Source organism: Poecilia latipinna, unplaced genomic scaffold, assembly GCF_001443285.1.
Source record: "Poecilia latipinna isolate Pla-1442-1.1 unplaced genomic scaffold, P_latipinna-1.0 Scaffold1237, whole genome shotgun sequence".
Classification (NCBI taxonomy): Eukaryota; Metazoa; Chordata; class Actinopteri; order Cyprinodontiformes; family Poeciliidae; genus Poecilia; species Poecilia latipinna.
The window spans coordinates 36337-46933 of NW_015113853.1; the positions used below are offsets into that span (position 1 = coordinate 36337).

Here is a 10597-nt window from a genome sequence, read left to right on the forward strand (position 1 = left end):
GGACTTCCTCACAGCCTCTCAGGGAGGTGTTTCTAAAATCATTGGCCCAATGAGACAACTGAAGATGTCTTGTTCCGAGTTCTGATGGTTTTATGAACAGTGATGAAGTTCTGTAATCAATAAACAGATGAATTCAGTTGCTGAATGACTCCTACAACAAGTGGTTGTAGAGATGAGTAATCTGCATTTGATTTTTTGCTGTTTATTTTATTTTTCATTTATTTCATTATTTTACATTTATTCATTGTGTATTTTCTGTGTTTAGATTAGAAAAAAAAAAAAACCTTTTGCATTTATTGGTTCTTTTCTTTTCTTTTATTTTCTATGCTTGGCTTTTGCATAAAGTTTACACACATAGTAAAATGATAAAAAGGGGGGAAATGATAGAGATTTTTGGTATTATCATTTTGTTATTACTTTAGTTCATATTCAGTCTAATGTTAATCAGTATTATTGTGATTTTTAGTTTAAAGTGTTTTCTTCCTTATGTGTGTATAAACTGACCTGGAGGTTACGACTGACTGTTTCATCTTCATGTGAGACAGTTAACTCTGTGTTTCCCAGACCTTAATTCTTATCAACCAGAATACCTCCTAACTGCCTGTGAGCAGTCGTATTTTGTCTCTTGTTTATCCTCCCTCTTTGTTGACAGTTTGACCTAGAGCTGAACTGGGCTCAGATCGTAGATCAGATATCACACCTGGAACTGAGTTGCTGGTTTGTTTAGGTTAAATGTTTTACGACCTTTGTTGTTTTTTTTTTTTGGCTGTTCTGCTTTGACAATAAAACAGGGGCTCGCGTGGAAGGAGATCAGAACTCTCTGTGAACGGCCTGTCAGGCAGTGGCGGAGAGTTCTCCTTTTGCAAAAGCTTTGTCTATAAAATTCATATACGTTGTCTGTGGTCTTTTTATATAGGTTCGAGAAAAATACCTATCAATCATCATCAAAAGGTAGTGCTGGGACATCTGTCCTACCACTGCGCTTCAGGAAGTGATTCTTTGGAACAGAAGTTCAGCTTTGTAATTGTTGAGTTTTACTACCTCTGGATCTGATTTTGCTAAATTGATAACATCAGCAGATTTTACACTCTTGCCTGTAGAACTACAAGCTGTAGTTCAAACTCCTGCTTTGTTTGTTTCTCTTGTTGTGTCCTTGGCAAAGATACTTCTCTGCTGTTGATTGCAAAAGGTCCTGGTGGTGCAGGTGCATGGCACTGTCACTTCTGTCAGATTGCCCAGGGCAGCTGTGGCTACAATGTAGCTCCCCACCATCAGCATGTGAATGGGTGAATGACTGAACGTATGACTGTGGGGTCCTCTCAACTTGATAAAGTGCTAAAGACAATCTACCATTTTCAACCAGTGCTTATAGTTTCTGAAGTTCTTATATATTTGTTTCTTTACACTCTGTCTGACTTATCACTCAGTTTGTTTGTTTTCTTATGCTATTGCACCAGATATTAAACCCTTTAGAAAGAATGTTAATCATTCTTGGACCACTTTAAGGAAATGTAGGAAAGCCTGGGTGCTGGGAAGGAAAGAGCTAGTCTGGATGCAGCTGTTATCCAAGAGTCAACAGTTTGATTGCTGACCTGCTGGAGAGATGACAGAGGTTTTGCTGGGCTCCCTTTGTACAGCCGACTGGCTGGTGACGGCTTCAATAAGGTCAAAGGTGAAATCTGTGAAGTTTGTTGGCTGAGGAAGTGGCAGCTTGCTGGGGTTCTCGCTGTTGGTGAAACTCAGATCAAATGGCTGCTGGGTCTCCACCTCTCCAACTGCTTCGCTCTCTGTGGTCGTCTTGCTGAAGAACACCTCTGGACTCTCCGTCACCGTGGTAACAATCACAGCACCACTCCCCTCATCTGTGCCTGAGCCCTCATCGTCAGGGGAATCTGAAGAAAGCAGGGGGAAACAAAAAGGAACCAAACAGGAACAAATCAGGCAGGATCTCAATAAAAATCCTATTAAACACATTGGCTGAAAGTTACAAAGCATTTAGAAGCAGTCAAACAGCGTCTGCTGCACAGAACAGTAAGTTTTAATATAGTTATCTATCACCCAAATATCTGTCAGCTTCAGTAGAGGCCAACCTTTACTGGCAATAATTCCAGAGGCATGTTGTTGTTACACTACACCAGATGGATGCCAGAGTTCTGTCTGGGTCCATACCACTTCCAGGGCCTGTCTGCTTTAAAATTAGAGCAGCTGAGCTCATGCAGTTTTGAATTTGTGTCATGGTGTTGGGTTAAAAACACAATCTTCACCACTGCAAACACAGTTCTGATAACTGGTGCTTGTTTTACCCATGTTTGGTAAATCAGCCAGTTTCCACTCCAGGCAGTGACGCATGTGAAGCCAAATAGGTTATTTTAACCTTTGCTTCCTGAATCTATCTCTGTGAGAAGCAGTTGCTATGAAATATTCAGCAGCTTAAATCTAGGCTAAGATCTAACCAAATGTGCATAAACAAAAAGTGTAACTGTGAAGGGAGTTTGGGAACTAAGTCTTTGTGCATGACTTCATCAGTTTCTCACCAATGTGGAGAAATGAGCTTCTGTACAGCATTGATTTAGTTTAATGAAGTTTGCAGATATTCATTTCTGCAAAGTCTAGTTGATGGTTGATGTCTGGACATTGACTGGACTATTGCAACAACTTAAATGTACTGAAGATTTGAGGCCGTGTTTGGACTCATGCTCCTGTTGAGGCTCCAGTCTGTACCAAGTTTTGGCTGTTAGACCAATGGACTCACATGTAACTCTACAATACTTTGGCATGTAGGCTAGTTCAGCTGCTTCTTTAAGGTCTCTAAGGTTGTTGCTTCAGACCAGCAATGTCTTTAACCTACTGCTTTATAGGCATGCTATTGAACTGTATCTGATTAGCATTGTCTGGATACGGTTTTCCATCTTGTGAAAACAGGAAGAACATTCCTTTTTCCCACAAATTTCACAAATTTGGATATGTTTTGTTACAGAAATGACAATGAAAAGCCTGTGTTGTGTTTTTGTGCACATGAATGTATCCCTATGTAATAAGCATTACTATCTGCTGACCTCTTTGTATAAGAATTATTATTCCAAAGTAACAATGATTTCAATAGATCCATCTTGTGACAGTCTTGGTATACCTGTGTAACAGAAGGCATCGTAGCGGGAGTCAGGAAGTGGGTATCCTGTTTGGTTTGTGTGGAGATAAACTGTTCGCACCCCCAGCAGACCCCCTCCACATTGTGGCCGTCGAACATTGATGGGGTAGCGGACACTCCCATCTCTCAGCCAGCCGGCGTTGCAGACGTCCATACCGCCCTGCCATGCAAGGTACAGCTGACCTGTGGTGGCTAGCTGAGCTCCCTGGTAGGAGCACGTCAGCACAGCCTCAGAGAAGGTGAACTTCCCTGCAGAGGTGCTGTGGAAAACCCTGCCTGTTCCAGAAAAGGAAGTTTTGTTTGGGAAGCTGTTGGGAAAAAAATCCAATAAACTACATGGACCATGACTATGTACCTGGCATCCTATCTGCAAAGCAGTAAACATCATATGTCTCATTGAGATCTCTCACGCCATACGTCCTGACCCCAGGGAGTTCCTCTTTGTCGCCATAGCAGTTCATGCGAGACTCGTGGATTGGGTACCTGTAGTTTGACAAAAAAAATGACTTCATACTTGTTGCTTAACATTTCAAAAGTTTTATCTTCAAATATCATTCCTCTCTTTCAAGAAAAGGTTTATATGTTACTTGCTGTAGATTTTGATAATCAGATAGGCCCAAATTAGTTCACCTTTTCGCAGAGGACTCAATCCCGTGTCTATTGAATCTGACAAATGTGATAAAATACTAACAAAATGTGTCAGAACATCCCAGATTTGGATAAAACAGCAACGGTTGCTAGTTGCTTGACTAACTCACCGCACTGTTTGATCAGACAACCAGCCAGCGTCGCACTGGTGGAAACCATCTTCGAATGCTGCTTGAAGCTGCTCTGGAGAAGCAATGACTGCACTGTTCTGGGCACAAGCTGCCTTCGCTTTCTCAAAGGTCAAAGTGTAGCGACCCATAAAGGGCCGGTAGTGGAACACGATACCTAAAACAGCCAAGGCAGGGTAAATATATATTGTATAGGATCATTCATACAAAGAAACTCTAAATGCATTAGCAGTAAAAACAATGTAAGCTTTTTGTTCTAACTTGAAGGAGTCATCAGTTTCTGCTTATCTCAGGTGTTGTCGGAGAGAAGAGCTGAGGAATATAGAAACTAAAAGTGGCCTCCCTTTGTTTAGTTCTGGGTCTGGGAACATTGAGTAAACTGTTCTCCTAGAAGCATGTCTGATAAATAAATTTAAAAAAAAACAACTCAGGTGTACTTAATCCAAGACCAACACAAACAGGAGGCCAGTGGAGGGTTTTATGGTTGCTATATACTTATTCTTTAAGGGGAATTATGACTGACTTGATTAAATTTGAGTACCTCGAACAAGGACGTGCACAATGTCATAGGCATCCTCAATGCCATTCTGAACTTCACAGCGATACACTCCTGTGTCACTGGAATGTAGCTCCGATATTTTGATGCTGGCGTCTGTTGGAGTCTGGGGGTAGCTCTGCAGCTGAACTCTGTCCAGATAACTTTCACTGATGCGGACCTGTCCCTCCAAAGCCACAAGGATGGTAGTCGTCTTTTCCTTTGTGACGTAGCTCCATTTGATACGGTGGGAAAGGGGGACGACGGGGGGAGAACCAGGATCTTCAACAGAGTGGTCCTACAAATGGACAAATAGGGGTTTACTTGACATGAAACAAGATAATCCAAGATTGGGGTAGAGTGTAGCCCAACATGGCCATTATAGGTTGAAGTTCTGGCCCAATGACCTCTTGGGCTACTTTCCTGGCTGACCACTGTCCAAGAGCCAGTACAACTTTTAAAAAAGAAATACAATCAAACTCTGTACTAATTCTTCATCCAGTGTCTTCTTCTTATCTATGATCAAGTCAAAGCGGCACATTCTCCAAGAAACTGAGTCATCCAATTTCTTCAGTGATAGTCATTCTGAGGACCCCAGTCATCAGTGACCTTTAAACTCTATTGGTCCTCCAGAATGACCAGACAGGATGCACAGTTCCTCTGGCAAGTTCTAGTTCTGAACTATAAACAACCATCCTCCAGTGCAAAGAGAGAAGAGCCGAGCCAAACAAGATGGCTGCAGATTTTAATTCAACATTTGAAAGCACGGCTAACACGCTCTGAACAGCTTCGTTCACTTCCTCCGCTGCCATTGCTCAAATACAGGTGTGATTCTAAAGCAGCGCAGAACATCGACGTCATATTTCAAAACTCAGATGTGAAATCGCGTATCAAGGCAATAGCCACGCTAACATGCACTGAAGCAGATTAAAATCCAGAAACGAAAAAGATTGAAATGTGACCTGAAAGTAGCATGGCAGTAGCAGAGTTTCTCCCAGCAGAGGGCGCTGTAAGCCCTGCAGAGGAATGCTCACAGTCAGAATATCCTCTGGATCTGTCCCAGAAGCACAAAAAAGACAGAAAATTCACGTGAAATGTCTTAAATGTGAAAATAAATATGAAAATAAAAACACAGAAACACTTACCCATGAAGGATCTCTGCTCATAAAGATAGTCAAATGTTGCAGAGGAGATACTTAAACATAAAGACAGGAGCACGGCCCACTTTAACATATTTTACCTTAAAATGGTGGAAAGAAAAAAATATCTTATTACGTATTACAATAATTAATGTCACTAACAAAAAATAAATATTTTTCTAAATCAGTTTCTTTGAATAAAAAAACTTATGAAACTTTAACAGAAACTGCAGGTGAGTGTTTGTGTCTGGTGACTTTTTGGTTTAAACATGTTTGTTTTTCTTTCAGTGGGCAGAGACTCCAGAAATTTTACTCAAATAAGAAATACTTCATAATAAAAGTACTCAAACTTAAAAAGTGCAGTGCAGTAAAAATACTCCTAAAAGTAAAAGTTTTTCAAAAAGTTACTCCAGTAATTGTTACTACTACCCAACTCTGGATTTCACTTAGTTTTCTTCTGTGAGATCAACATTTTCCGCCCTTTACATGACTTCAGCTGTCCAGATGATTTAAATGTAACTTTTTTTGTATCGGCAGTGACGTCGGGGTGAAAACGCCTCCTTTGGACCGGATGTGGCGCCTGGACTCGGTGACAGTTCGTTAGAACCGACTCCACACTGCGCTCATTCAAACCGCCGACGTGAAGAAAGCTTCAGCCGTAGTGACGTCACAGACCTCTGCAAACAGCAGCGTGAATTTTCCACATTCCCCCCGGAACGTTTCCGTCACGTCCCAACACCGCCCACATTCAGGCGGCAGGACAGGGAAAGCGTGACACACACAGGACTTTGATCCTCTTTAAGTGACACCTTTTCCCTCTGGAGAGCAGGTTTGGGATGAGGCGTTTCATTTATGTCACATTTATGCTCCAGCGCTTTCCAGCGCACAAACGTAAACAGTGTTAAATCTGTTTAAATGCTGGAACCATAGACAAAAAAATAAAAAATACTAAAAATGACTAAAACCTGCCACTTTTTCTACTATTCACCATTTTGTGACTCACTTTTATGAGTCAAACATAAAATATATATATATATGTGTGAGAATACAAAAAATAAATGTTCTAAAATTAAAATTGTAAATAAATTGTATGGGTTGTTATGGTCAATGCTAATAGAAAAAAAACGAGAATTTTTTCAGAAATTTTGAGACTAAGCTCAGAAATTTTCTAAAAAAGGTGGAAATTTCTGATTTTGAAAAAATCTAAAAATTTTGACTTTTGAAACTCAGAATATTTCCAAAAGCTAAAGTAAAAATTTCCAAATATTGTTTATTAAACGTTTTAGTTTAACCTAAAAATTTCTAAGCTTTTTGGAAGAAATTAGTTTTTTAAATCTGTTTAATGACCCCATTATATAATTTACAATTTTATTTTTAAAAGGTTTATTTCTGCAACCTTTACAATAAACATTTCTCTCTCTTTTTATTTCTCATACAGATAAACTAATAACTTGTTCTTTTATATGTAAGATTTGTGAAGAATTTATAATAGTGTATTAAGTCCATTGATAAAAAAAAATTACAAACTTTTTTTTTTTTTTTTTGCCAAAACATTTTACATTTTGGCAAAATTTTTAGACTAATCTCAAACATTCTCTGGAAAAATCAAGGACATTTTGAGTTTCAAAAGTAAAAAAATGCTAGAAAAAAACTAGAAAAAAACTAGGAAATGTTTTCATTCATCTCAGAAATCTTCTAGAAAAAACAAGTAAATTTACTACTTTGAAAAGTTGAAGATTTTTGACTTTTTAAACTCAGAAAATTTCCAAAAGTGAAAATAGAAGTTTCCAAGTTTTTTTTGTAGAACATTTCTATAGATTAATATAAAAAATTTCTGAGTTTTTGGCAGAAATTTATTCTTCTTTTTAATGATTTTTAAGCCTCTGTCATACAAATCTGCTCGTTATTTACTATTTTAATTTTAAAAAATTTCTGCAACATTTACTTCTTTTTATTCTCACACATAAAAATAAATGATCTTTTTTCTTTTCCATGTTAAAGATGAGGAAGTGGAGAGTTGAAGTCATTTTTATAGTTCCAGTCCCACAGGAAGTGACACTGGGACAGTTTTCCTTCAAGACTTTATTGGTTTAAAATGATCTAATCACAAAGTTTCCAAGCTTTTAATATGATCTCTAGGGGCTTTTTCTGCTCTTCTGGCAGATCACAATAAAACAACTGAAATTTATTTATTTATTTATTTATTTATTTATTTATTTATTTATTTATTTATTTATTTATTTATTTATTTATCATTTATTTATGGGGATTTGGGGATGTTTTTATTTTTTTCTTTTACATTACTGCCTCTATTGCAGCTCCTGACTTAAAACAGAAGGAAATAGAATCAATGCCATACAAAATGAGACCAAGATAATTGATTTTTATACTTCTTTCCTGCCATCATGTAACATTTATCGTGTGCAAATTGAGGTGCATTTTGGTAAACTTGTTTTATTTTATTCATTCTGACTTTTTTATGTTTTAGCTAAACCACACAGATATATTTTGCTTTGGAGTTGGAAAAAGATTTAGAGTTATTCATTTTGGTCTAATTTTGCTCTAATGATCATGTTTTTATGTCTAGTTTGTCTGCAGTAACAAAAGAAAGAGGATCAGGCATCAAATCCTTCCTGGTTCTGAAATGATCTGGGTCTGAATGCTGCAGCATCCACCAGGTCTGCAGCTTTTAGCGCTTTGAGGATCACATGTTGGGTTAAAAGTCTTATTTTCTGCCAAACTGAATGGATTTTCTGTATTTTGACAATAAAGTTTGAAATGTCTTGAATTTGTGAAACCTGGCAGAAAGCTCAATACATGAAATATGTATTTTATCTTAATTAGTCAGACATATTTTGGTCTAACAGTGATTTGTGCCTAAATGATTTTTATGTCAAAAGTTAGACACTGAAAAAGTTGGAACTGAACAGAAAATGGGTGGAAAAAAACCCTACAAAAATTCACAGAAAGACTTTTGACCAGAAGCACAAAATGTTAAAAAATAATGATAATTATATTAAAGTGGATTATAACCAAACTAGTTTTTTATTTGCAAATATGATGTTATTACTGTTACCTTTTTCATGTCTGCGCAGCAGTTTGGTGCAACTCTTGCTTCAAGTCTGCATATTTCATCCCAGTGAAAAAAGTTTTTTCTTACCTGTTGAGAGATTTCCTGAAGTGGAATGTTTTGATGTTTTGTCTCTGCTGTGTTTTTGCTCGGCCGGTCCGTTGGTTGTTGGTTCTGAGTTTAAACAAGAGAACCGACGGCAGCAGCATCAGCTCTGGATGCTTGGCTGAACACAGAGGAAAAAGTCCTGGACCGGGTCCGGCTCCCAAACCTCAGAGAGGAGAAACCACAAAGCTGCTCAAGCTGAGGCGCTGAAATCAACTTTCACAATAAAAGCTCAGAGCCACTGAAATGTTTGTAATAACAATGACAAATAATGAAAAATATTATTATAATATAAAAACACAAAATAATTAAATTCACACAAGCATGAAATATAAATAATAACAGAAAAAAAGAATATTAATGAAACACACAATTACTCAATGAATGTCATACAAAAAAACAAACCGTAAAATGACTTCATTAAAGTCATTTCATTAAATAATAAGACTAATAATAATACAGATGAATAATAAATCACAAATAAAATATAATGATAAAAGTAAACAATAAAAATGGTTGTTTTTATGTGTGATAATAATAATAATAATAATAATAATAATAATAATAATAATAATAATAATAATAATAAATCAAGTAAAACCAAAATTAATTTTGAAATTTTGAACTGAATCAACCATATCAGCACCTTTAGGGTTTTTATCTTCATGGTTCCTCTGTGAAACTCCATTGTTTGATTTTTGTTAATCTATTATTTTTTTTTGTTATCTGTTATGTTATCTAGCATCTTATTATCTTTGCTGGCTGCATTTGGGTCATTTCATGACCGTTCACAACACAGAGAAAACAGATTATCTTTGGAAGTGTCTGAAAACCATGTTGTTTTATTTTGAAAGGGTTGGAGGATATTTGCCTTATTTTTAGTTTTTTGTGTGCAGAAAAGTGGTAACGGGTTTCAGTGATGAGGTTTTGATGGGGAGTTAGTCTGTGTTACATAATCATCTCTTTTCATTTCCAGCAGTTTCTCCTAATTTATAGCTGCTGTTTATTGACTCTAAACAGCAAAGTGACCGAATCAGATTCTGCAGAAATTATAGACAATGATTTGGCCAAAACTCAACCTTTTCAAATATTTAACTATCATTTTTTCTCTTTTTTAACTTACTTTATTTCTTCAAATAGAGAAAAAAGTTCTCAAAAGAGGACACAAAGCTGCTCTTTCAGTCCAGTAGCATTGAGCAGTGGCAGGACAGGAAATGGTGATTACAGCGAGTTCATGGGCCTTAAAACTGCGTCGCCGCGGCAACAAATGAACCCTAATTACGCAAAGACTGGAGTTTGTTCAGTCTAAGTGGCATTAAGCGGAGCCAGAACTTATTTTATCAGCAGGAGCTCATACTGGACTTCTGTTGTTTCCATAAAACGCTGCTTCAACCTTCATAACGTGAGAGGATGCTGGGACTCACGTATGGAGCTACATTGGGGCCACAAAGTTTGTTTAACCTGTCATTCACAGGTTGTCATTCACAATGACAGGGGTGTCAAACTCCAGTCCTCCAGGGCCGCTGTCCTGCAGTGTCTGGATGTGCCACAGGTAAAAAACAGTGGAATGAAATGGCTTAATTACCTCCTCCCTGTGTAGATCGGTTCTCCTGAGCCTTGCTAATGACCTAATTATTCTTTTCAGGTGTGGTGCAGCAGAGGCACATCTAAAAGTTGCAGGACAGCGGCCCTTGAGGACTGGAGTTTGACACCCCTGTCACGAGAGGGCCCAAATTTGGGTCCTCTCGTGGATGAAAGGTTAATCAGTATTTTTCTCTTCCATAGTGTCACCAGATGTGCTGTGTGACCCGGTGAAGGTGCAGC

General features: G+C 37.7%; 1 protein-coding gene across 3 annotated transcripts in view; it reads right to left on the reverse strand.

Annotated features, from left to right (window-relative positions):
* The window catches only part of LOC106960856 (aggrecan core protein-like), a 19682-nt gene extending 10757 nt beyond the window's left edge, over positions 1 to 8925 (reverse strand). For all 3 annotated transcript variants that reach the window (XM_015054210.1, XM_015054211.1, XM_015054209.1), the window contains exons 1-8: positions 8759 to 8925; positions 5605 to 5699; positions 5422 to 5513; positions 4466 to 4757; positions 3907 to 4081; positions 3504 to 3631; positions 3131 to 3424; positions 1593 to 1892 (exon numbers count right to left, since the gene is read on the reverse strand). In XM_015054210.1, the coding sequence (XP_014909696.1) occupies positions 1593 to 1892; positions 3131 to 3424; positions 3504 to 3631; positions 3907 to 4081; positions 4466 to 4757; positions 5422 to 5513; positions 5605 to 5692 (1369 nt within the window). In that variant the 5' untranslated portion in view covers positions 5693 to 5699; positions 8759 to 8925. The remainder of the gene's footprint in view (positions 1 to 1592; positions 1893 to 3130; positions 3425 to 3503; positions 3632 to 3906; positions 4082 to 4465; positions 4758 to 5421; positions 5514 to 5604; positions 5700 to 8758) is intronic.
* Between the last annotated feature and the right edge of the window lie 1672 nt (positions 8926 to 10597).